Source organism: Mustela erminea, chromosome 17 (genome assembly GCF_009829155.1).
Source record: "Mustela erminea isolate mMusErm1 chromosome 17, mMusErm1.Pri, whole genome shotgun sequence".
Taxonomy (NCBI): Eukaryota; Metazoa; Chordata; class Mammalia; order Carnivora; family Mustelidae; genus Mustela; species Mustela erminea.
The window spans coordinates 9,591,826-9,619,179 of record NC_045630.1 but is presented as its reverse complement, the minus strand read 5'-3'; the positions used below and the strand labels follow the sequence as shown (position 1 = coordinate 9,619,179).

Here is a 27,354-nt window from a genome sequence, read left to right as displayed (position 1 = left end):
CTGCATGGCGGGCTGGTGGGGGTTCCCTCGCCCACCGCCTGCGGCTTTATTGAGGTAATGGTGTTGCTCCACCTCTGTCACTTACCTTTTGGGCAGTTGGACACGCTCTTGCGTACTCACTAGGCCGAAACTGCACAAGCCGAAGGCCCGTGTTCTCGTCTCTAGGAGAAATGGCATGTGCAGGTGCTTAGAGAATCCCAAGGGAGGCAGGCACCGTGCCTGCCTTCCCGTGGAGCCCATGGACCGTCCCATGGACACTGGATGACTGGCGCCCAGGAGGAATTCTAGAAGTCTGGGAGGGGACTGTGGGGGTGACTATTCTCCACTTCTGCTAAGGCACTGTGGTCACTCCCTGAAGTCACTCTTACCGCCCGGCGGGCTAGTGTAGGGTCGGCCCAATGGGAAACAGAGATGAGCGTCCATCAACATTTCCACCGCCCCACCCCCCGCCCTGTCTCATTAACACTGTTCGTGGAGGAGGAGGCTGTGCGACTGACATCTGGTCCTGCTTTCTGATGACCTTAGAAGGCCATAGCTGCATTTTTTGTTCTTTCTCTAGCCTCTGTGGATCTTTTCCTTCTATCCATGACCCTTTTGGAACCATAAAGAATAAGTTATGAGATTAGTTTTCTGAGCCACTTTATGCTGCTTATTATGATCTGAGTGGAAGCAAAAGCGAGATTGAATTTCTAGGTTCTGAAGTGCCTAAGAATCGTTTTGTGCCCAGACAAAAAAGGAGAAGTTAAATCACTGAAGAAGTTGTGAAAGTTTTATGGACGCTCCCTGCTGAGTGTGGAGCCAGACATGGGACCCGATCCCATGACCCTGACGTCATGACCTGAGCTATCAGTACTCCTGAGCTGAGATCAGAGTATCAATAAAACCGCGAAGGTTTTTTCTTTTTTGAAAAAAGCTGGGGAAAAGCAAACCACAAACAAATGTTCTTTTTCTTCCAATTTTCATCACATTTTAATATTTATTTATTTGTCATATATTAGGTATAAAGTGTAATATATGAGGATATGAATAGCACATTTTATATTTTTAAATCATTGTACCATATTTCATCAATTCTAAGATACATATTTTTTCTCATTTAACACCTTTGAAATCAGGAAGCATCTTATAATTATGCCAATTGTGGTTTGTTTTCCAGTGTGATAGAAACTTTGATTTGATAAATACAGGAACACAGTCTAGGTCTATGAGGGACACTACAGTAAATATTGCATCTACAATTTTCTATACAAGTTTTCTTCTAGGAAGGTTTGTTTTTTCCCCATCACAGCTGACTTCAAAGTTTTTTGTATTTTTTGTCAGGTCTCGGATTGACCTGAAGTATCTTGGACAATCTGATGTGTATTGGACAGCAACAGAATTCTGAGTAAATATCCACAAAACCAAAAATACCCCAAGGAACCCGTAACATTAGAAACATCGAGAGAAAAGTGTTGGTGAGGGGCTGGGGATGAAATGAGCCTCCCTTGACTACAGTCTCCAGAGCAGCCTTTTCTCTTTTCCCCTTCCTAACCAGAGAGTGACTCTACCACTTCATTCTGTTGTATTTTCTTTCTTTTTTTAAAGATAGGTTTCTTTATTTTAAAGAGAGAAAGAGAGCTGGGGGAGGGGCAGAGGAAGAGGGAGAGAATCCCAAGCAGACTCCCTGCTGAGTGTGCAGCCCGACATGGGGCTCGATGCCGTGACCCCGAGATCATGACCTGAGCTGAGATCAAGAATTGGACAGAGCTGCTCAGGTGCCCTCCTGTTTTATTTTCTTAACTGCACGTGTAACTACTTGGAATTACTTGTTCGTTTATTTGGTTACTTGCCTTTGTCTTCTCTCACTAGAGATATGTCCCATGATGGCAGGATTTCTTCTTACTTGTTCACCATGTGTTTTGAGCACCTACAAAGTGCTTGGCATAGAGTTCAAGCTCACTTGGGGGGAGCAGCAGACTAAGGAAAAATGGACTTTTTCCTAGAAAAACAGTGTTATTTTCCCAGAAATCTATCGAGTCAGGACATAATGATGGCCACAGAAATGCTTCAAGACACAATTCCAGGTCAGTTGTTTCCTCCAGAAATGATGTGCTCGTATGCTACTTATTCCAAGAGTCAAAGGTGATGTTTTCTCTGATTCTACTCATAGTTAAAGACCTACTCATATTAGAGTTCTAGTCTGCCCAAGGATAGTATGCAAAGACTTTGGGATGGGAATGAATGAGCACATGTTTGAAAATTAATGAATTAAGAAATAGCCCATTTTTCACTTGATGGATTGAGCCCAATGGATATCATAAGCAACTGATGAATCACTAAACTCTACCTCTGAAATGAATACACTATATGTTAACTAATTGATTTTTAAATAAAAAAAAGAAATAGCCCATTTTCTGCAACTTCAGCTGGACAGATGGAAGCCCCCAGATATGTTTCATTTAATTACAAGGAGCATTTTACATTTTTATGCAGAATAATAATTTCACATCTAACCAAACACTTAAAAGAAATCTGAAATCTAGATATTTAAAATGTCATGAGGCCATGTAAGTAAAAGAATACCTACGAATCAATCATCTCAATAGCACATTTCACATTGAACAGGTTCTTTTAAAAGTCATACTTACTGCAACTTGAAGTAGTCATCTACAGCCTCATAATTTACATTCTGAAAAAATGTGACTGTCTGGAAAAGAAAATGAGCATTTGTGTAAAACATGGCAACTGGGAATGGTGACAATGAATGCTTTCAGGACAGATTTAAACCTTTCTTTAGGTAAGAAAAAGAATATATTTAGCATTTTTTCCAACTTCTTTTCTTTTCTATCTCAGAAATTCCAATTATGGACATACTAGATTTCATTTGTTACATTTTTCTTATTTTCTCTTCTAATGGTATCTTAGGAAGGCTTTTTATTTCCATTGCTTCTCTTTCCCTCTTCAGTTACTTCTGTCATTGCAATATTTCTATTTTCATTTATGTCCTGCTGTGTAGCCAGCGCACTCCCATTTCCTGATCCGTTGTCTCTGGACCTTTTCATTTCTTCTTTGAGGTTTTTAAATAATTAAAGATATCATGTTGTCAGTAATTTTTGAGACTATGAGGAATTATTTGCCTGATCCTCCTTCTCTTGTTTTTGAGTAATTAAAAAACACTTATTTGCCTTTTTGTATGTGTTCCTTGTGATTTTCTTCCATCTGGGCATGTTTCATCTCAAGTTTCAGCATCCCAGAAGGTTTCTATCTTTTCAGAGTAAAGCCATTTACAGAATGTGTGATATTAGGGGCAAAAAATTATAAGCCTCTTATAAAGCATGCTAACTGTAGTTACATTCTTAAAGCATGGTAGCTATAGTCCTTATAACCCCTAAATTTTCTTTTTGGTAGTAGTTCTTTGTTAGTAGGTAGAGAAATAGGTGATAGATAGATAGATATGGTTATCTTCAGAGAGATAATTTGGTTCTGGCTAATCTGGTGTGATTAGAAGAGACCTTGTACCTCTAAACCAACCTTTGCAAAAAATCTTACTTCTGAGACAAGGTTTATTTATTCATATGTTGGATCCTAAGTGGTATGACACAAAATATACAATCTTTCATGATAAAAATTTGAAGGCTGTGGAGGTTATTACATCAAAAGTAAATCTAGGGGTGCCTGGGTGGCTCAGTGGGTTAAGCCGCTGCCTTCGGCTCAGGTCATGATCTCAGGGTCCTGGGATCGAGTCCCGCATCGGGCTCTCTGCTCAGCAGGGAGCCTGCTTCCTCCTGTCTCTCTCTGCCTGCCTCTCTGCCTACTTGTGATCTCTCTCTGTCAAATAAATAAATAAAATATTAAAAAAAAAAGTAAATCTAGTTCATGTTCAAGGAAAGGAGCTAATTGTCAAGTTTCCACTTGTGTTCTATTGTACACCATACCTTTTTCTTCATATGTAGTCATTAAAATAACTTTATAAAGGTGTTCCTGCATGTAATTAGGCTTGAAGATTTTTAAAATTTTCTTTTGTGAAATGTAAGCATATTCTCTAATTTTTGCTTATCAATTGTCACTTAAGTGGTGCTCAAACTTGGGTCTGTAACTCAACCAACATGTATGTGTATTATTTTGGATTATAATCACTGAAAATATTTACCCAGAGGAACTATTTAAAAAATATATTTTGTGGATGTAATCATCTGTTTCATAATTATTTCATCATAAATAGTTAAGAAATGATTTGGAGACTTTCATTTCTAGGAGCAGCAGGTAGGTTCTACGGACAAACTTTTGCTTTTAAAAACAAACATATGAGCACTGAGTGTTATATACAACAGATGAATCACTGAACTCTGCCTCTGAAAGGAATAATACACTATATGCTCATCAAATGAATATAAATAAAATAAAACCAAAACAAAATAAACATATCATAAAACCTACAAACCGCAACCTTTTGAGTCACCTTGAAAGCACCAAATAACTAACAAGACAGTGGGAACTATTAGCCCGAAAACAGGGAAATTAGGAACCTTGAGAATAAAGTGGAACACCAGAGCCCAGAGTCTACTTTCAGCCTAAAGGCATTTGTCAATGTAGTCAGGAGAGGGGTAATTCAAGATAGAGAATCACATTGGATATCCTCCCGACATTAACCTGAGTTACCAGAAGACTATATTCTCAGGGTTAAGAGTAAATCAGGATTAAATCAGTGCCCTCCTTAACCCTTCAGTGACGTCAGTAACTAGGTGATCAGAAAAAGCAAGAAGTGTTTGTTCTAACAATTGGTGGCCATGAGTAGGTTCTTGTATGGCATTATATCCCAGAATTGTTTGCCTGGAAGACTCAGGGGATTTAAAGAAGTTCAAGGAAGTAGTGTCCCCAGATGTGCCCCTGACCGTGGTGAACGCAGGTCATCTAAAGATCAGGATGTACTCTTATTCGACATCAGGGAATTCTTATGAATACTTTCACAAATGGGTCGCTTGGGTGGCACAGTCAGTTGAGCATCTGACTCTCCATTCAGCTCACGTTATGATCTCAGGGTGCTGAGATCGAGCCCCACGTGGGCCAGAAGGGACAAATAGAAAACAAATGGTCAAACGGTAGACTTAAACTCAGCCATATAAAAAAAAATTACATGAATGCACCCAATGAGAAGGTAAAAATGTTCAGATTGAATAAATAAAATCTAATTAAAAAAAACCTTAAAGACACAGATGGTTGATATTAAAAGAATATTAAATATTAAAAGAAAAGAAGATACATTGTGCTAACATTATTCTAAAGAAGGTTGGAGTGGTTCTATAAATATCACACAAAGTAGATTTTAGAGCAAAAAATTATCACTAGAGGAAAAGGGGTCATTTCATAGTGATACAGGAATTCATTCATCAAAAGGAAATAATTCTAAATGATTATGCTGAGTGAAAGAAGGCAGATAAAAAAGAGTGCATACTGTATGTTTCCATTTGTATAGAATTCTAGAAAAACAAACTAATGTATCGTGACAGGAAGAAGATTAGTGGTTGTCTAGTAATGGGGAATGGAAGGAGGGATGGTTGACAAAGGAGCATGAAGAAACTTCATGGGTGGACATGGACATTATCTTGATTGTGGTTGTAATTTCATGGGTATATTCATATATCACATTTTATCAAACACGATATATGCAATTTATTTTATGCCAATTATACAAAAATAAAACAAAAAGATAGTCTATGAGATGCCAAAAAATTCAGTAAGAAAAGGCACACAACCCTATCAAAAAAGTGACATAACCTGAGTTGCACAGAAGTGGGAATCCACATAGCCAATAAACACGTGGAAAATTGTTTAACCTCATTAAAAAGAAGAGAATAACAAATAAAAAAAATAACACACACATTAGTTGGGCAAAACTTAAGGTTTGACTATACCAATTATTGGCATAAGTAGTAAAACCTCCAATTTTGAGATGACATCACAGAAGAACATTTTTGTGACTTAGGGACAGGCAAAGATATCTTTTGACACAAAAAGCAATAGCCATAAACAAAAAATCTTTATCAAAATTAAAAAATTCTACTTATTAAAAGTCACCATTAAGAAAAGGAATAGGCAGCGTTCTGATTCAAGATGGTGATGTCGGAGGATCCTGAAATCACCTCCTCCCATGGACACACCAAATTTACAGCTACATGTAGAATGATGTTCTCCAAAAGAAACCCCCAAACCAGCTTAACAATGCCTACACATTAGGTGAGTGAGAAAAACGAAACGATACAAAACAAAACAAGACAAAACAAAAACAACCATGTAGAAATAGGTAGGAGAGGCTAAGACATAGCCTCACCACCGACTCCAACCCCAGCATGGTAACCTACAGTTGGGAGGTAACTCAAATTCCTGAGATCTACCCCCGTGAGGAGTATTGAACCCATGAGGCATGGCACCTTTTAAGACCTTATCTGAGAGACAAGCTCCCCAAACATCTAGCTTTGAAAGCCAATGGGACTTGCTCCACAAGACCCAGAAGGCTATTTCAAACTGAGAAACAGTTCTTAGAAGGCTCTTCTCGGCAGACTTATCCACCCTAGGGCCCAATACAAAGCCCCTGAATGAGAAGTTGGCCAGGCTTTCTATGAGAGAGGCTTATACGCTTATCAGGCATTGAATTGAACACATCTAGGGAGGAACCTACCAAAATGCTCCAAAGGGGGATGTAAGTGGTGCCATATTTGTTCTCTCCTTCTACCTCACTCTGGCCTCTTGCATCTCCCAGAAAGGAGCTTCTACACTGGTCTAGCACCCTGATCTTTGTGGCTGCTGCCCAGAGGAATCTTGAGATCGCCTTGCTCTGGTGGCCAGTGGGGCTTGTGCTTGTGAGTCTGATAGTGGATGTAATGGACATAGGAAGAAGTCTTAGCTGATAACCCCAAGGCACAGCAGAGGCAACAGACTCAAATACCCAGTCTTTCTGTGAAAGACACCTAGGAACTTAGTTTCATAGATGTGGCCTGAGGGGCAGGTTTCTAATTAAAGCAATATCTAAGAGCCAACTGTAATTTTCTCCAGAGACCTCAGAGAAGCAGTATTTTTGCAGTCTTCCTCTGCTTTTTTCTGGGTCACTGTTATTTCTCTAAAAGCAGCTTGTGCACACACCTGGTGCCCTAATTTTTGTGGCTGCTGCCCAGGAGACACACCTGGATTTCCTGGCATTGGGGAACAGAGGGGCTTATGATTGGAACCACAGGACTGTTACAAAAGAGAAACAGTTCTTAACTGATTACCCACCCCCCACAGGGTGCAGTGCAGTAATGGTAGACTGAAACGCACCCCAAGTCATTCTGTGCAAGAGGTCTATTCACTTATTTTAATGGCTGTGGCCTAAGGGGTAGGCTTCTAGTTTGACACACATTTAGGGGCTTACTACAATCCTCTGTAGAGATCAGAGAGGCTAGGCAATACACCATCATCGTGCTTTTCCTCTGCCTTGTCTCAGGTTGTTGGTATCTCTGAGAAAGGAGATTATATACATATTTGGCTCCCCAGCTTTTGTGTCTGTCACCCAAAGAACATGTTCCTTGATAGCCTGGCTCTGGTGGATGGCAGGGCTGGTGCTCATGGGTTCAACAGGATGGTAGTAAGCAAAGAGCAGCTCTTACCTGGCTGTTAATCCAGGGCTCAACATTGAGAGAGCAGACAAAAATGTGCATCTCCCAGTCTCCCCAGAAAGAGGTGTGTTTGTATAATTTAAAAGCTGCTACATCAGGGTCTGGCTTCCAATCAGCCTGCATCTAGGTGCTAACTGAGATATTCCCCTTCGAGATGCTGACAGGTCTTGGCACACCATCAAATACTGGGAGCCACTAAGAATAAAGTAGGCTGATTGGACAATCACAAAGATTTGAGAGGGCCACGTTGAATGATAAGGTTCATCTCTTACATGAGACCGGGAGAAATGATTGTTTTGTCTACTACATAGAAACCAACACATAGATCCAAGAAAAAAATAAAGAAGCAGAGAAATATGCTCTAAATGAAAGAACAAGACAAAACTTCAGACAAAACACCTAGTGAAATGGAGATAAATGACTTACCTGATAAGGAGATTAAAATTATGGTCATAATGATGCTCACCGAGCTCAGGAGAAGAATGGATGAACCAAGTGGAAATTTCAACAAAGACAGAAAATACAAGAAAGTGTCCAATGGGAGCCACAGAGTTGAAAAATGCAATACCTGAACTGAAAAATATAATAGAGAACTTGAAGACAGGGCAGTAGAACTCACCCAGTTAGAATAGCAAAAGGAAAAAAGAATGCAGCAATGGCCACGGTCACCAAACTGTGGAAGGAACCAAGATGCCTTCAGCAGACTAATGGATAAGGAAGATGTGGTCCATATACACTATGGAGTATTATGCCTCCATCAGAAAGGACGAATACCCAACTTTTGTAGCAACATGGGCAGGACTGGAAGAGATTATGCTGAGTGAAATAAATCAAGCAGAGAGAGTCAATTATCTTATGGTTTCACTTATTTGTGGAGCATAACAAATAGCATGGAGGACATGGGGAGAAAGAGAAGAGAAGGGAGTTGGGGGAAATTGGATGGGGAGGTGAATCATGAGAGACTATGGACTCTGAAAAACAATCTGAGGGGTTTGAAGGGGCAGGGGGTGGGAGGTCGGGGTACCAGGTGGTGGGTATTCTAGAGGGCACGGATTGCATGAAGCACTGGGTGTGGTGCAACAATAATGAATACTGTTATGCTGAAAATAAAAAATAAATTTTAAAAAAAGTGTGAAGAGCTTAAGGGATTTATGGGACAACATCAAGCGGATCAATATTTGCATCATAGGGGTTGCAGAAAGAAAAGAGAGAGAAAAAGGGACAGTAAACTTATTCCAAGAATGACCAAACACTTCCCTCATCTGGGGAAGGAAACAGACATTCAGATCCAGAAAGCCCAGAGTTTTAAATATAATGAATCCAAAGACACCCACATCAAGACACCTTATAATCAAAATATCAAAAGTTAAAGACAAAAGAAGCTCTTAAAAGCATTAAGAAAAAAACAATTTGTGTACAAGGGAACGCCCATAAGACAATAAGCAGATTTTTTGGCAGAAACATTGCTGCCACAGAAGAGCAGCACAATGTATTCAAAGTACTAAAAGAAAAAACTGCCATCCAAGAATACTATCCCTGGCAAAGTTGTCCTTCAGAATTGAAAGAGAGGGAACAGTTTTCCAAATAAGCAAAAGCTAAAGGAGTTCATCATCACTAAGCCAACCTTACAAGAAATGTTAAAGGGACTTTTAAAATTGAAATGAAATATTAGTAACAGGAAAACATATGAAAGTGTAAATCTAATTGGTAAGATGAAAAAATAGTGGAATTAAGAATTACCTAATATTGTAAATGTAGATTAATCACTTATAAAGCTAGTATGAAACTTAAAGACAAAAAAGTAGTAAAAATAACTGAAAACATCAACAAACTGACAATAAGTACGTATCTATCAGTAATCACTTTAAGTACTTATGGACTGAATTCTCTAGTAAAGAGACATAAGATGGCTGAATGGATAAAGAACAAGACCCATCTGCGTGTTGCCTACCAGAGCCTTGTCAGATGTAAGGATGCACAGAGACAGAAAGGAAAGGGGTGGAAAATGATAACCCATGTAAATGGAAATCAGATGAAAGCTGGGGCAGCTACTCTTACATCTAACAAGGCAGACTTTAAAACAAACACTGTAATAAAAGATAGATAAGGTTATTACCTAATGACAAAGGGGCAATCCAACAAGATGATATAATATTATGCACCCAACAAGGAGCACCTGAATATATAAAGCAAATATTAACAGAGCTAAAGGGAAAAATAGATAGTGATACAATAATAGTAGGAGACCTTAGTACCCCGCTTTCATCAATGGATACGTCATCCAAAGAGAAAATCAATAAGGAAACATTAATCTTAAGCAACAGAGTAGATGAGATTGACGTAATAGACATATCCAGAACCTTCTATCCAAAAGCAACAAAATACCCATTTCCCTCAAGTGCACACAGTACATTCTCAAAGAGACATCACATGTTAGGCCATAAAACAAATCTTAATATACTTGAAAATTAAAATCAAATCAAGCATCTCTTCTAACTACAATGCTGTGAAACTAGAAATCAGCTACAAGAGGAAAACTGTAAAATTCACAAATAGGTGAATATTAAGCAATATGTTATTGAACAAGTAATGAAGAAACAAACAAACAAAAATACATTGAGACAAATAAAAACAGAAATACAACATTCTCAGATATATGGGATGCAGCAAAAGCAGTTTTAAGAAGGAACCTTATAGTGAGAAATGCCTACATCAAGAAACAAGAAAGAATCAAATAAACAACCTAACTTTACATCTCAAAAAACTAGAGGAATAAATAAATCCTAAATTCAGCAAAAGGAAGGAAATAACAAAGATCCGAGAGGAAATAAATGAAATAGAGACTAAAAGGACAACAGAAGAGATCAATGAAATAAGAGCTGGTTTTGAAATGATAGATAAAATTGATAAGCCTAGCCTGACTCCAAATTAAACAAAGGAACTCAAAAAACTGAAATCAGAAATAGATGTTACAACTGATATCACTGAAAAATGAAATATCATAAGAGAAAACTAAATGCCCACAAACTGGCCAACCTAGAAGAAATGGATAAATATCAAGAAACACATAACCTACCAAGACTGAATTGCCAAAGAAATAGAAAATCTGAACAGACTGAATACTAATAAGGAGATGGAATATGTAATCAAAAACTCCCCAACAAACAGAAGTGCAAGACCAGATGGCTTCACTGGTGAATTATACAAAACACTGAAAAAATAATTAATACCAATCCTCAAACTCTTCCAAAAAGTAAAAAAGGGAGCACTTCCAAACTCATTTTATAATGCCAGCGTCAGCCTGATACTAAAACCAGACAAGGATGCCACAAAGAAAATAAATTTAAAGGCCATGATCCTCCGTGAAGGTAGATGCAAAAATTCTCAACAAAACTTAGGAATCTGAATTCAACAATACTGTAAAAGAAGAAAACACCACAATCAAGTAGGATTTATTCCAAGGATGCAAGGATGGCTCGACATTTCCAAATCACTCAGTGTGGTACACCACATCCACAAAATGAAGGATAAAAATCAAAATCGTCATTTCAGAAGATGCAGAAAAAGCATTTGACAAAACGCAACATCCATTTATAATAAAAACTCTCCACAAAGTGGGCATAGAGGGAACATAGAAAAGGTTAAATATGTCAAGCCTGTAGCTAATCTCCATACTCAATAGAGAAAAGCTGAAAGCTTTTCCTCTCAGAGGAACAAGACAAAGGTGCCCACTCTCATTACTTTTGTTCAACATAATACTGGAAATCCCACCCAGAGAAATTAGACAAGAAGAAATAAAAGACATAAAAATTGGAACAAAAGGTAAAACTGTCTCTATTTGCAGATGACATGGTCTATATAAACAAAACCAAAAAAACCCTATTCTACCAAAAAACTGTTAGAACTAATAAATGAATTCAGTAAAGTTACAGAATACAAAATCAATATACAACAATCTGTTGTGCTTCTATGCAGTAATAATAAACTATCAGAAGGAGAAACTAAAAAAGCAACCTCACCTACAAGTGCATCAAGAAGAATAAAATACATCAGAAAAAATTTCACCAAGAAGGTGAAAGACCTGTATATTAAAAACTTAAGACATTCATGAAAGCAACTAAAGAAGAGACAAATAAATGGAAAGATATTCTGTACTGATGGATTTGAAGAATTGATATTAAATGTAAAATGTCCACACTACCCAAAGCAATATATAGATTCAAGACATTCTGTATCAAAATGCCAATGGCATTTTTCAAGGAAACAAAGAATTCTAAAATCTATATGGAATCACAAAAGAACCAGGATAGCCAAAACAACCTAAGAAAGACAAAGCTGGAGGCATCATTGTACCTGATTTCAAACCGTATTACAAAGCATTATAAGCAAAACAGTATAATACTGGCATAACAACAAACACATCACTGTGCAGAACAGAGCTCAGAATGAAGCCCATGTGTATACGGCCAGGTAATTTATGACAAAGGAGTTAATTATATACAATGGGGAGGATAATCTTCAATAAATGGGAAAACTGAAGAACCTCATGCAAAATGATGAAACTGGTCCCCTACCCCACACCATATACAAAAATCGACTCAAAAGGAGATTAAAGACTTGAACATAAGATCTCAAACCATAAAACTCCTAGAAGAAGACAGGCAGTAAGCTCCCTGACATCACTCTTGGCAATATTTTTTTTGGATTTGACACCAAAAGCAAGGGCAACAAGAGCAAAAATAAACAAGTAGGACTACATTGAACTAAAAAACGCTTTTGCACAGCAAAAGAAGCAATGAGAGAAAGTAGTTCCAAGTCACACACCTGGTAAAGGGTTAATATCCATAATATGCAAGGAACTTGAATAATTCAACAGTGAGAAAACAATATGATTAAAAAATGGGCAAGGGTTCTGAATATATATTTATTCCTAAGAAGACATATATATATATATATATGACCAACAGGTCCGTCATATCACTAATTATCAAGAAAATGTAAATCAAGAGCACAATATCTCCTCACCCCTGCTAGAATGGCCATGATCAAAAAACATGAGATAACAAATGTTGGTGAGGATGTGGAGAAAAGGGAATCTTGTGCTCTCTTGGTGGGAATGTAAATTGATGCGGCCACTGTAGGAAACAGTATGGAGGACCCTCAGAAGACTAAAGACAGAACTACCATATGAGCCAGTAATTCCATTTCTGGGAATATACCCAAAGGTAGTAAAAACATTAATTCGAAAAGATATCTGCACCCCCATGTCCCCTGCAGCATTATTTACAGTAGCCAAGACATGAAAACAGCCTATGTTTCTCTTTCTCTTCTGTATACACACCATGGAATATTATTCAGTCATAAAGAACAAGGAAATCTTTCTCTCTCAAAATAAATATATAAATCTAAAAAAACAAACAAAAAAAGAACATGGAAATCCTGCCTATTTACGACAGCGTGGGTGAATCTTGGAGGCATGATCCTAAGTGAAATGAGCCGGACACAGAAAGATAAATATTGTATGATCTCACTTACATGTGGAACTGACACACTCTCCCCACCAACGAACCCCTCCCCACCAACTCAAAGGTACAGAGACCAGTTTGATTGTTGCCTGAGGTGGGAGTGGTGGGTGTGAACAATGAATGAAGGTACTCAAACGGTACAAACTCACACTTATAAAACAAGCCATGGTACTGTAAGGTACAGCATGGTGACTACAATTAATAATACTGTATTGTACACTTAAAAGTTGCCAAGAGAATAAACACTAAAAGTCCTTATCATAAGAAAAAAATGTGTAACTATGTGTAGCGATGGAGGTTAAGTAGGCTTACTATGGTGATCATTTCACAACATATACAAACAAACACCAAATCATTATGTTGCATGTCTGAAATGAATATAATGTTCTATTCAATTATAAAAAATATACCTCAATTAAAAAAAGGATTATGACAATCAAGATGTTCAAATCATTTTTAAAATTTCAAAACTAAATTTTCGTGTAAATATCACTAAGAAACCAGCTAGTAGCACTAAAACCTTTTCAAAATTAAAGTTATCCACTTTTATATATAGGTGTTATATTCAGGTTTTGTTTTGTTTTGTTTTGTTTCCCCTAAATTGAGTAATGAGCTAGGATACTTGACAACCCTACTAGCTAGGACACACAATGATTAATCTGTGAAGTCGTATTGACCCACTCTGCACAAAATAAGCAAGGTTATCACATTACTACTGTAATTCATCGGCTCTAAGATATCACAGGATGTAACACTCATCCTGATTTCATAGATGCTAAAAAAATGTGCACTAGGGTTGACGAAATGTGGTGGTGGTAACAGGAACAGTAGCAGTCGCAGCAACAGTGGTGATTATAGTGGTGATTATTATTTAGCAACAAGTAAACCTAGTGTTGGCTATGGGCCAGAGGCACCTGTAAGTTCTTTATGTAGTTAAACTCATTTTTTTAAAAGATTTTATTTATTTATTTGACAGACAGAGATCACAAGTAAGCAGACAGAGAGAGGAGGAAGCAGGCTCCCCGCTGAGCAGAGAGCCCGATGCAGGGCTCGATCCCAGGACCCTGGGATCATGACCGGAGACGAAGTCAGAGGCTTTAACCCACTGAGCCACCCAGGCACCCCTGTAGTTAAACTCATTTAATCCTAAAAGCCTTATGAAGTAAATATTACAATAATAATTATTTTATTACTATATAGTGGCTAATATAGAAAACAATACATTATGGTAACATGTAGGCATAATTACATATGAATTAGATATTCTATTACATATACTACATTGTTCTTATTATCATTACTTAGATGAAAGTACTAAGGCACAGAAAGATGAAAAAACTTGCTAATCCCTTTGAATTAGAGTTTTTGTGGCTTTTTTTGGGGGTAGATACCCATTAGTGCAGTTACTGGATCATAGGGTATTTCTGTTTTTAACTTTTTGAGGGAACTCCATCACAGTGGCTGCACTGTGTGTGTGTGTGTGTGTGTGTGTGTAATGGATTATTATTCAGCCATAGAAAAGAATGAAATCTTACCATTTGCAATGACATTTTTGGAACTAGAGAGTATAATCCTAAGCAAAATGAGTCAGAGAAAGACAAATATTATATGTTTTCATTCGTATGTGGCATTTAATAAATAAAACAGATGAGCAAAGAGGAAAAGAGAGAGAGAGAGAGAGAAACCAAAAACAAACTCTAAACTCTAGAGAACACGCTGATAGTTATCAGAGAGGAGGAGGTGGGGGCATGGAGGAAACAGGTGATAGGCATTGAGGAGAGCATTTGTCATGACTGTTATTTGTATATTTTGACTGGTAGCTGTATTTTGAAGTTCTGAATTGCAAATGGGCAAAAGTACATTATACAGCACATTCTTGGAAAGAAAACTTATGAGAGCTTATGCAGATATTGTGGCTAGGTAATCAAAGAAAACTTTCCTGGGTTGAAGGATGGTGTAAATCTTTTCTGTTCTTGTTCTGGGAGAGGGGGGTACCTCAGTTTCAGAAAAGTGAATTAAATACCCTCCTTGTTTCTTGAAACATGATCCATCCAGTCTTATTTTATTATGTTTTAGCTTTTCCCTGTATCTTCTGCCTTCATTCCCTTCCCTCTTCCCCCATGTGCAAACCCCCATAATATTTACCAAGCAAGCATGATGTCATTATACTTGATGATGTCATATTGTCTGATAACTGTCCTTGGGTATTGTGTCTGTGTAAAATGAATAATGCTTTTTTTTGTTGTTGCTTGTGATTTATGTGTAGGTGTTTACAATTTTTGTAAATGTTACTATATGATGGATCTCAGTTTCTTACTCGACACTGTTTTCCATGAAACAATGTTTTAAGATCTATCCATATATTATGCAAATCTAAATCAGCTCTCTGTGTTTCTAAACCTGTTTATCCTAGATTGCCTTATTATTGTAGTTGTGGAATTAAATATTATGGGCTGATGAAATTGAGTGTAAAAGGAAAGTAGCATTACTGTTTCCCTGAGAACAAAATGATTGCTTTGGAAAATTTTAATAAAGCAAGTCTCTGAAGAAATTGATTAGGTATGAGCAAGGTAACAGTAAGAGATTGGAAAAAGTGAAAAAAATCTAGAATTTTGATGGCTTTGCCAGTGTCATTAATTTTTCTCCCTCCTCTACTTTCATTTTTTTTTTTGAAGATTTTATTTGCTTATTTGAAAGAGAAAAAAAAAAAAAAACCTGAGCAGGAGTCTGGGAGAAGCAGAAGGAGAGGGAGAAGCAGTCTCTCCACTGAGCATGGAGCCTGACATGGGGCTTGATTGCAGGACCCTGGGATCATGACCTGAGCTGAAGGCAGATGCTTAACTGGCTGAGCCACCCAGGCAGCCCCTCCCCTTTTAAAGAAACAGAGGTGGGAACTTAAGAGATAACGCATTATGAATAAGGTTATGCAAGAAAGGAGAGGAGATGCTCCAGTAAGTTGACTTATTTCAAATAAAAGTCTGTGGTCCTGTATTAAAAGGTTGACTAATGAATATACATTCATTTATTTAAGTTAAAGTATAACATTTCATTCATATCATTTTCATTTTTAATGATCCTCTGCTTTAACTGACTTTGGAATTAACTGAACATTTCATTCCATTGCCTCTGTTAAGATGCCCACTACTGTAAATGCTAAAGAAAGCTGAATGCAGAAAGAGAAGGTGGGAAGTAGAATATACAGTGTTCGGGAAGAAATCGTAGTAACATGTGAAACATTTATGCTATAATGTTCATTGGAAAGTAGTATACAAAATAATACCTAAAGTACATTTTCACCTAGCTGTGCTGCATCATCTGAAAGTTAGCTGCGGCACTTCTTCCCATTCCTGTAGGCACCTCTCTTCATAGGGTAAGTCTGCTGTTCTCCCGTCAAGGGGTGGACTGTATTTCTTCATCCTGTTAATCTAGGCTGGCCTTGTGAATTGCTTTGACGAATAGAATGTGGCCACATGGAGGCCTCAAGAGGTCCACAGGAATCTGCTCATGCTATCTTGGAATACTTCCCTGAGACTCTTGGGGAAAAGCCAGCTCTGACCTGGAGTGGCCACATAGATGGTGGCCACATGGATCAGAGAAAAGCGCTCAGCTGAGGTGCCTTGTTCACACAAGCCAGTGTGTGCACCAACGGCTTGATGTGTGATTGAGGCCATCCTAGATCACCTTGTCCCAGACAAGCTACCAGATGACTACCACCTCAGGAATGAACCCAGACAGATGAAACCAGCACTATCGCCCAGGTATTCACCACCCAAATGATTGACAAACAGAATTGGGTGCTGTTTGAAGCCGTCAGGTTTTGGGGCAGTGTTATATAGGAAAATCTGTTTTTTAAAATATATATATACATATGTATAAATACATATACATAAATTCATATGTATATATATTTTTTATTTGCTTATTTGAAAGAGAAAAAAAAGCCTGAGCAGGAGCGCGCGCGCGCACACACACACACACACACACACACACATATTTATAACAGATGAAGAAAGTTTCAATTTCTTTTCAAATTAAACATTGTTTACCATAATCTGCTAACAGAAATTACTGCAACATGAATCAAAATGACATAAACCTAAAGATAAGTGTTTGTAATCAGAAAACGTCATCAAATGTCACTGATGATGTCAGATACTATATTTTTCATGATAGGATAAAAATGTAAGTATTTTAATTTTACATTTATTACAATCGAATGAATAAATTTTAAAATATTAACTTACCGTGGTTTTAGTACAGTATCCTAGGGCGACTTCATAGTGAACCTTCTGTATTTCTTGTAATATATTTGGGCCATATGATTCCACAATAACATACAGACCAAGATTTTCTGTATAGACTATTTGAGCCCAAAAGGACAGGTTCTGTCCCTTGTCCAAAAAGTGAAAAACACTAAAAACATTATTATGAAATGCCATGTAGGGGCATTTTTCTTGTATATAGAAATTCACACTTTGTGTTTCCAGTTTTAAAGGATATTCCTGTGACTGTACTGTGGCATTTTCAAAAACATATATGAAATATATTTGAGTAGACGTATTCAATAGAATTAATGACTTAACTGTGCTATTTGCCCATGAGTGCAGTTTTATTGCATCTTTAATATTGATCTTGAAATAAAATATGATGTTATTTTCCATTTTTGCCAAAATATTTCCATAATAATCTGGAAAAGAAGGAGAAAAGTTTGTTATTCTAGTTATCCTAAGTAACCATAAATCCATGCACTTTTTTACTTTTAAAGATTTTGTTTATTTATTTGACACAGAGAGAGAGCTCACAAGTAGGCAGAGAGAGAGAGGGAAGCAGGCTCTCCACTGAGCAGAGAGCCCAATGCGGGGCTTGATCCCAGGACCCTGAGATCATGACCTGAGCCGAAGGCAGAGGCTTTAACCCATTGAGCCACCCAGGTGCCCCAAATCCATGCACTTCTAACCAAAATTATTTCTTTCGTAGTAATGAAGGATTTATCTGTTTAAAGAAAAATTAGAGTGTGTAGGTGCAAATTTTATGCGATGCTGGAAAGCTTCTACTTCATAGTACAGTGATTCTTTTCCTGGATACATTTCTTCTTATATTTATGACATCACTTTATATATGACATCACTTACACAAAAAAGCTGGAATTAGTGCACTAAATAATGATGAGCATGGCCATGCAGGAATAGTATTATTAGGAAGCATTTTGCTATGGATGGAATTTTGTCTTCCCCCATGCCCCCAAAATGGATAGGTTGAAACCCCAGCTTGCATTGTGACTGTATTTCGTGAAAATGTCTTTCAGGAGGTAATGGGAGTTTAAACTACGTCATAAAGCCCTAGTCCAATATGACTGGTATTCTTGTCAGAGGAGGAAGACATAAGACCTTTCTGTGCATGCAGGCAGGGGAAAGGCCATGTGAGGACACAGTAAGAAGGTGCCCATGTCTCCAAGCAAGGAAGAGGGTCCTTGTCAGAAACCAAACTTGATACCACCTTGATCTGGACTTCTATGCTGCAGAACTGTGAGAACACAAATTTCTATTGTTTAAGCCAACATAGCCCGTGATATTTTGTTATAGAAGCTGTAACAGACTGACACTATTGGGATAAAGAAATGGGTGTGTGTGTGTGTTGATACATCTTCAGGTTCACTATGTAAATAATAACCAACTTCCTTTTCTTAACAAGGTATTATGCCTAAGTCACAGAGGTTCATAGATAATAAGTCTCTTAAATTCTTTGATTCTAGTAGCTGTATCTGTAAAATGAACAGTTGGACTAGTTGATTTCATGGTTTTCTTTCCAGACATGACATTCTCCGTGGATGGTTTCTAGGGGTATACTTTCCCTAATTTAAAACAACAACAACAACACTTTAAAGGGACTGGCTAGAGGGAGCAAGGTCAACTCATAGAGTGAGAAGCACAGAGTGTACTGTGCTTATGCAACTTACATTTGAAATTTGAATACACAAGTGGCATTTTCACAAATTACTATAAATTACATTCTAGTAAAACTCCTTAATCAGCGATGTCAATTGTTTTCAGGATCAGAATACTTTAAAAAGACATCGCTGTCCATATACACGTCCTTATAACCTTAAGCTCTCATGTAGTATAATGTCGTCAGTAGGAATTCAATGATAACCATAAATGCTGGTGAAATTGTCGCATTGATCGGTAAGGTGAATGTGCAGCTCGGAATATTTTTCAGTGTTTTAGTATAATTGCAAGGGGGAGATGCCCTTACGGCTGAAGCCCGACACTGGGGACATGGAGTGCCAGTGCTGACATGTGGCTAACTTGGCAAACTCTGCGCAGGTGAGCTGGGGCGCCGAGGTCCTTTGAGCCTTTGGGCCTTTGGACCACGGTTCTTTGGACCGTGGTGACAAGCTGCTTTTCCTCATATAACTTACTTTATAAATTTAGCTTTGTTTTGTTTTGCTTTTGGCAATAACTCCTTCCAGGCTTACCCAATTCTTGGCCTGCTGTGCCTTGTGTGTTGTGTTTCTAGAAACTTCACCAGGTAGAAGAAGAGAAAAATGCAGGCGGATGACAAAATCCACCGGGATGTTGAGTGAGGAAAGTAGGTGCAGGATACAAACACCGTGTGATGACACACAAAATGTGTAGCCTCACAAAACAAAAAATATATACTGCTCTTGGATTTTAGATAATGTCCAGGTCATGTGGTGATGCGCAGCGAGCCTTGCTTGTTGCCACTTTTGGGCTCACAAACTACGTAGTCCGACACAACAAATTTCAGTTCCACAAACTTGGCATGTTCTCTCCTGCCTCCGGGTCTTTGCTACTTCACCGCCCATCCTGACCGCTGATCTAATATTTCTAGTATGTACCCTCTTCCGGTTCTTAGTTTGAAAGGCATTTCCTTTATTCAGCCTTTCCTAATCTCATAAATCTGGATTAGACATCCCTCCTCTGTGCTTTCCAGCACTCTCTCTTCTTTCTTTCATGCTGCTCATTAAAACGTTATTTTTAAAAATTAATTTATTTATTTTAGAAAGAGAGACAGCACGGGGAGGTGAGGGGCAGAGAGAGAGGGAGACATGCAGATTCCCACTGAGCAGGGAGCCTGATGCAGGACTGCACCCCAGGGCCCTGAGATCAGGACCTCTGTCAAAATCGAGTATTTTGCTTTTGTTTTCTTTTCCTTTGAAAGGAGCCCTTGACTTGTTTATCAGATCTACTTTCTATTTAATTCCTTAATTTCTGCTTTTGTCATTCTTGATTCTTCACTTGTGCTTTCTTTTTGTAACTTTGGTGTCTGTTGTCTGCTTCTTATGGTAAATGATTAGTTCGTTTATTTTCAGTCTTGTTTCCTAAGCATTTAAAACTACTAATAAACATAAGGTTGGGGCACCTGGGTGGCTCAGTGGGTTAAGCTTCTGCCTTTGGCTCAGGTTATGATCTCAGGGTCCTGGGATAGAGCTCTGTGTCGGGCTCTCTGCTCAGCAGGGAGCCTGCTTCCTCCTCTCTCTCTCTCTGCCTGCCTCTCTGCCTACTTGTGATCTCTCTCTCTCTGTCAAATAAATAAATAAAATCTTTAAAAAAAACAAAACAAAAAACCCCATAAGGCTATATGTTTTTCTCGCTGTGGCTTTAGCTGCATCCACAAACCTTTATATACAGTGTTTTTAATCTCCTTTTTAAAATAATTCCTAATTTTCATCTTAACTTCACATTTAATCCAATGTTCACTTAGTAATGTTTTAATAAGCGAGAAACCTGGGTGGCTCACTTGTAAGCATCCGACTCTTGACTTTGGATTGGGTCATGATGTCAGGGTCATGAGATCGAGCCCCATGTCATGTCGGGCTCTGTGCTGCACATGGAGCCTGCTTAAGATTCTCCCTGTCCCTCTGCCCATCCCCTGTCCCGGGCTTGCTCTCTCCCTTTCTTTATCCAAACAAAACAAAAAACTTCACAGTATGACCTGACAATTTGTACAAGAGTATGGCCAATAAACATAGGAAGAAACTAGATATAACCTCTTATTATTAAATGTGTGATAAAATGAGAATTACCCATTTTTTCTGTATTATGGGTAAATATCAAATATAGTATATGAAAATATACATTTTTCCAATACTTTTGGAGAAACTTAGACTGTGACAATTTTTGCTGGAGGACCACTGGAAAGGATTTATTTTTAAAATATTTAAATTACTGATTCATGAATTCTACATCTGATAATTTATATTAAAGGATACCTGTACAAATGTACAAAAATATACACAGAAGCACATTCTCTGCAGCACTATTCATGATAGCAAAAGAACTGAAGCCTGATAGCTGTCTAAATATCTATTTACACTCCTATTAGTTTAGATGATAGTGTAGAGAAACCACAGAACACAGTGCAGCCGTTAAAAATGGCATCATTTTTATATGTATTAGACATTTTGAAAATATGGCTTATTATATTTTGAATTTGCTCTTTCAGAAGTCCAGATAAAATACAGCAACATTTTTTTAAGATCTTATTTAAAAAAAAAATACTTTATGTATTTATTTGACACAGAGAGAGAGATCATAAGCAAGCAGAGAGAGAGGGGAGGAAGCAGGCTCCCCGCTGAGCAGAGAACCCGACGTGGGGCTTGATCCCAGGACCCTGGGATCCTGACCTGAGCTGAAGGCAGAGGCCTAACCAACTGAGTCACCCAGGTGCCCCTTAAGATCTTATTTTTAAGGGATCTCTATACCCAGTGTGGGGCTCGAACTCATGGCCTCGAGATCAAGAGTCCCATGCTCCATCAATTGAGCCAGCCAGGTGCCCTCACGGCAACTTTTAAAGATTTTATTTATTTATTTGACAGACAGATCATAAGTAGGCAGAAAGGCAGGTAGAGAGAGTGGGGGAAGCAGACTTCCCGCTGAGCAGAGAGCCCGATGCGGGGCTCGATCCCAGGACCCTGGGATCATGGCCAGAACCAAAGGCAGAGGTTTTACCCCACTGAGCCACCCAGGCGCCCCATCTCATGGCAACTTTTTAATAGTGGGTTGTTTGAGAAATGGAAATGTTGCAGGCTGAGGACTTTTAAAATTCATAGTTCATATGCTTATAGACAGTTTAGACTTTTTATTTCAGCATTTCCAAATGGCTCTCAGTATAACATTTAACCTTTAAGTTTCTTCTAAAAGTATCCCCCGTTGATTATTCTAACTTTATCTCCTTATTACTGTGGTCAACGGCCTTTTAATAAAACACAAATATGATTCTGCTTCTCTTTTGCTCAAAACTCTTTAGAACTCCCTATACCGGCCTTAGGAGAAGGTACGATTTCTTCACATGGCTTGTATAAATCTCGTAACCTGAACTTGGATTTCTCCAGCAGAGATTGCTCCTTTTTCTCTCTGGAGAACTCTATGTCAGCATTGAATTGTCTTTCAAGGCCTGAACTGTACCCTGTTATCTCTGTCTCTGGGCTGTTGGGCACCCTGTCCCCATGTTGTCTTCACTGCCTAACTAACCTCTGCCCACTCAGCAGGCCTCAGCTTAGACGGCACTTCCGCAAGGAAGCCTTCTGTACCCACCTGTTCCCCAGAATGGGTGAGGTCCCCAATCTGTGTGCCTCTCTAGCTCCTGATATTGGCTGTCATAGCATTAACCATGTTTCTAGGAGTCATGGCTGGAGGGCAGAATGCATGGAAACGGAGCTCTGAGAGATGTCTGGAAACTAGACCCGGACATGCTTCTCCATTTGGGAATCAGGAAGATGAGGGATCAAGAAAAAGAGGCTGCAGAGGAGTAGAGAGTGAAGTAGCAGGAGGGGCAAAAAAAACGATGCCCCAGAAGTCAGGTGAAAAAATGTGTTTCCAGAATCAGGCCCTGCTAGGGGAACCTGGGTGGCTCAGTCGGTTATGTGTCTGCCTTCGGCTTAGGTCATGATCCCAGGGTCCTGGGATCAAGTCCCAGGTTGGGCTCTCTGCTCAGTGGAGCACCCGTTTCTCCCTCTTTCTCTGCCTGCTGCTCCCCCAGCTTGTGCTCTCTCCATCTCTGTCAAATAAATAAAGTCTTTGGGGGGGGAAAAAAAAAAAAGAATCATGCCGTGCTGACAACGCCGGCTCATGGAGGATGGCTGAAAACCGGCCGTTGGGTTAGCAAAGGGGAGGTTGTTAAGAACCTTGACAAGAGCACTCCCATGGAGTATTTGACTCGTGTGGCTTCACGAGAAAGGGAGGAAAGACGAAGAAGTGAAACTAGGCAATATTTTAAAGAGTTTTGTTGTAAAGGGGAACATAAATATCAACTGTTTGGGAGTTGCCGGGTGATAGGCATCAAGAAAGACATTACAAGGGGCGCCAGGGGCTCAGCTGGATGCGTGTCTGACTCTTGATTTCCGCTCAGGTCATGGCCCCAGGGTTGTGGGACTGAGCCCCGAGTCGGGCTGCGGCTCGGTGTGGAGTCCGTTGTCCCGCTCCCTCTCTTCCTCTCCCTGTTCATGCTCTCTTTCTAATTAATAATAAAAAACATTTTTTTTTTAAAAGAAAGACATTACAATTTACAGCAACATTTCCTTTGAATTCCATGGTTAGGTTTATCTCCTTTTTTTTTTTTTTAATTTTACAAACGATGTCTTTAATTTTTTTTTTTTTTAATTTTCAGCATAACAGTATTCCTTGTTTTTGCACCACACCCAGTGCCCCATGCAATCCGTGCCCTCCTTAATACCCACCACCTGGTACCCCCAACCTCCCCCCCCAGCCTCTTCAAACCCCTCAGATTGTTTTTCAGAGTCCATAGGCTCTCATGGTTCACCTCCTAACCAGACTTCTTGAGGATGGAACTTCCTATTTCTTTGCATTGCCTATAATGTATACTATCTTGGGAACAGTAAGATTCAGAATTACTACTTTTAGCTGAAGGTTTATAATGCGTCCAGTTTTATTCTAAGCATTTTACAAGCCCTTATCCAATCAACACAGCCACCCTACATTCCAGATTAGGAAATGAGACTTGCAAACGTTCAATGACTTGCCCATGGAGGCGAATATGGGTCCATTCAACTCTACAACACCTACTATAGGTTGAATTGTGTCCCCTCATGAAAGATGTTGACATTCTAATTCCCAGTACTACTTCAGAATGTGACCTCATTTGAATAGGATCATTACAGAGCTGATTAGTTAAGATGAGGCCCCACTGGAGTAGGGTGGGCCCTTGTCCTTGCAACAAGATGGCATGTGAGGACACAGGGAGAAAGCTATGTTGTGATGAAGGCAGAGGTTGGACTGAGGTCGCTGCAAGCCTGGGAATGGCAAGGTTTGCCAGCAAGCCACCAGAGGTTAGGAAGAAGCAATAGACGAGCCTCCCTTCAGGTTTCAGAGGGAACGTGGCATTGCTCACACTTTGAATGGGGACATTTAGTCTCCAAAGCTGAGACAATAAATTTCTGTTGTTGGAAGCTACCCAGTTGTGGTAGCCCTAGGGAACCCTAGACAGCACCATATCACGTCTTCCACTGAAAATGCCTGTGTGGGCTGCTTGGTTTGTATCTGCTGAATGATCAAAACGGATCTATGGGAAAGACCCAAACTTGAGTTTGCCATTTCTCCATGTGAGATCATAGTTAACCTCGGTAGAACTTCGGATATCCATTTTTAGGTGGTAAAATACACCTTTACCTACCAAAAGCATCATATACGAGTGCATTTGTGATTGTTACACCTTCATGAGGAAGAGGTCTACCATGAAATCTAGAATAATTTTTGCAGAATGAGAATGCCTCACCTATGAAAATATCATGAATAATGCTGTTATGTGCTAATCTGGACAGATTTCCAAATTCTGTAGGTGTTTGTAAAACTCCAGTTTCTGTGAAATTGTGATAAAAATAGTAGATCCTATATTTGTCCCAGAGTACTAAACCTGGCAGTGCTGTGAATATAAAATGCGGAGTTAAAAAACTGTTAATAGGGACATCTAACGCAAAGTTTTGGTTCACACAGTCTTCTGTATCTTCGTTGTATATTACCAAGTAAATCGTTTTGTTGACAGTACAGTTAGTGCAGTAACTTAAAAATAAGGCAAGTTCCAAAGGGTGTCCTGGATACTCAACATTGTGTATAGTCAGTGTAGCAGCTGATGGTATATTTAGAAAAATTTTCAGTTTTTCAGTAGTCATTATTTTGACAAATTTAAGAAAATCATATCCAAGATAAACTTCATTTTTTGTCCAGGTTGCCACTCTACTTCTTGCTTTACCCTATAAAAAATTGAAAATGTTAGAAGATTTATGGTTTTAGTGATAGTCCTAACAAGTCTGGTCTTCTAATTTGCTATATTTAAAATGTAGTGTCTATTAATGTTTAGCATTTAGGGTATTTCTGAATACTACTCTAGGCATTGAAATATATTACATAGAAATATATCATATGTATTCATAAAAATAAATTATTTCAGTAATTTTATTCTTTGATATATTGTTTCTATCTGAAGAAATAATTCATCTGAATTCACTTTTAAATTGACCCTCAGAGAATATCAGCTTTCTCTTTTCTTATGTGTTTATCTACTCTGGCCATGAGTGTCCCTTCCATGTTTATTACTGTCAAGATATAAAGACACTTCAAACATTAAGCCAGAGTAGATAAACACATAAGAAAAGAGAAAGCTGATATTCTCTGAGGGTCAATTTAAAAGTGAATTCAGATGAATTATTTCTTCAGATAGAAACAATATATCAAAGAATAAACATTAAAATTACAGTTTCCTTGGATATGGGATAAAGAGAAGACAGAACTAAAAACCTTAGACAAACCAATACCACCTTTTCATGAACACAGGTTGTTAGAGAGGAAGGCCTCTGAGAGGCTGCTACGTCTGAAATTCAGTGGGCCTAATTTCATTTAGAGAGCCGAGACCCTTCTTCCCTGTCTCTCCTTCCCAGCTATTTCTAATTCTTAGAGATTTTTACTTAACATGTAACCTCTACATTCATGATGACCAAAAGGAGTCTCTTGGACACATCTTGTCTCCTTAAGTTTATGTAATACCCAAATATTTAGTATTAAATATACTCAGACAGGATGTAGACAGATATCAAACTGGTAACCAAAGAAACAAACCATTTGGTGAAGAGTCATTTCAGGAAAAAAACCATTTTATCAAATGAAGATTCAATTAAAGTTTAGACCTAGTTGCTTTAAATGAGTGTGAGACAATCCTTGAAGAGGAAATATATTAGAAACAAAATGAGCCCTTCATAGAAAAGACCCATAGTTATTCTTCTTCTTGGCAGAGGGATGAGAGTCCGTCATAAATATGACAGATGGGAATTCCAAGGAATGAGTTTTTACCGACCCACAAACTTTCCCATAGATCTTCACTTAGTGCTTGTGTGAAGTAAGCCAAATATTTTGGGACAAGGTAGGGGAGCTAATAGATCCCTCTCACGCATTCAGGCCTCTCCCAAATATAAAGCAGTAATCCTCTGAAGATAGGGAGGGGGCTGGCAGCCAGGCAGCCAAGTTGGGAGAAAGCCATCTGCATTCTGGATTCTCAGCTACCATAGGCTGGGAGTAGGTAAGAGAGCTGGGGGAAACTCTCCCTCTGACTCACGGTCGGCCTTTTCCCAGTGTAAAGCGGTCTCCCAGCTATGACTTGGGACAGGGAAGCAACAGAGAGAGAGAGATACATGTCCCAAAGCATGAAAATCTGGAACAAGATGAGGGAGGGAAGAATCCCTTAGTGATCAAAGCGCTGGCAGCTAGGCTGTAGAGACAAGACAGCGCTCCCTAGGTTTGGAGAGGTGGTGGCCAGTTGTAAAGTAGGAGGAGATCTCTGGAATCTTGTCAGTGCTAAGAGCCCAAGCATGGCTAAAGACAAAACAACTCATAAAAATGCTGAAGGACCTAGTGGAAAAGATGGGCAACATGAGGGCAGAGATGGGGGAATTTCAGCTGAGATATGTTAATGATAAAAAAGAAGTGAAAATGCTAGATATAAAAAATTTTTTTAAATTACATATAAAATTATATTAAAAAATTATTCAATGGATTCAAGAGTAAGTGGGAAAAGCCAAGTAGATAACCTGAAGACAGTTTAATATACAAACTGAAATACAAAGAAAGAAGTAGGGTAAAAAAAAATGAATAGATTGTCTGAGATCTGTGGGACAATATTAAACAGTATCATATAAATGTTTTTAAACTTCTAGAAGTAAAGGAAAAACAGAA

General features: G+C 38.6%; 1 protein-coding gene across 5 annotated transcripts in view; it reads right to left on the bottom strand.

The window, feature by feature from the left end:
- Positions 1-27,354, bottom strand: part of CATSPERE (catsper channel auxiliary subunit epsilon) — a 157,329-nt gene that overhangs the window by 29,349 nt on the left and 100,626 nt on the right. For all 5 annotated transcript variants that reach the window (XM_032317865.1, XM_032317869.1, XM_032317868.1 and 2 more), the window contains 4 exons: positions 24,908-25,382; positions 17,398-17,840; positions 2,628-2,686; positions 86-161 (listed from right to left, as the gene is read on the bottom strand). In XM_032317865.1, the coding sequence (XP_032173756.1) occupies positions 86-161; positions 2,628-2,686; positions 17,398-17,840; positions 24,908-25,382 (1,053 nt within the window). The remainder of the gene's footprint in view (positions 1-85; positions 162-2,627; positions 2,687-17,397; positions 17,841-24,907; positions 25,383-27,354) is intronic.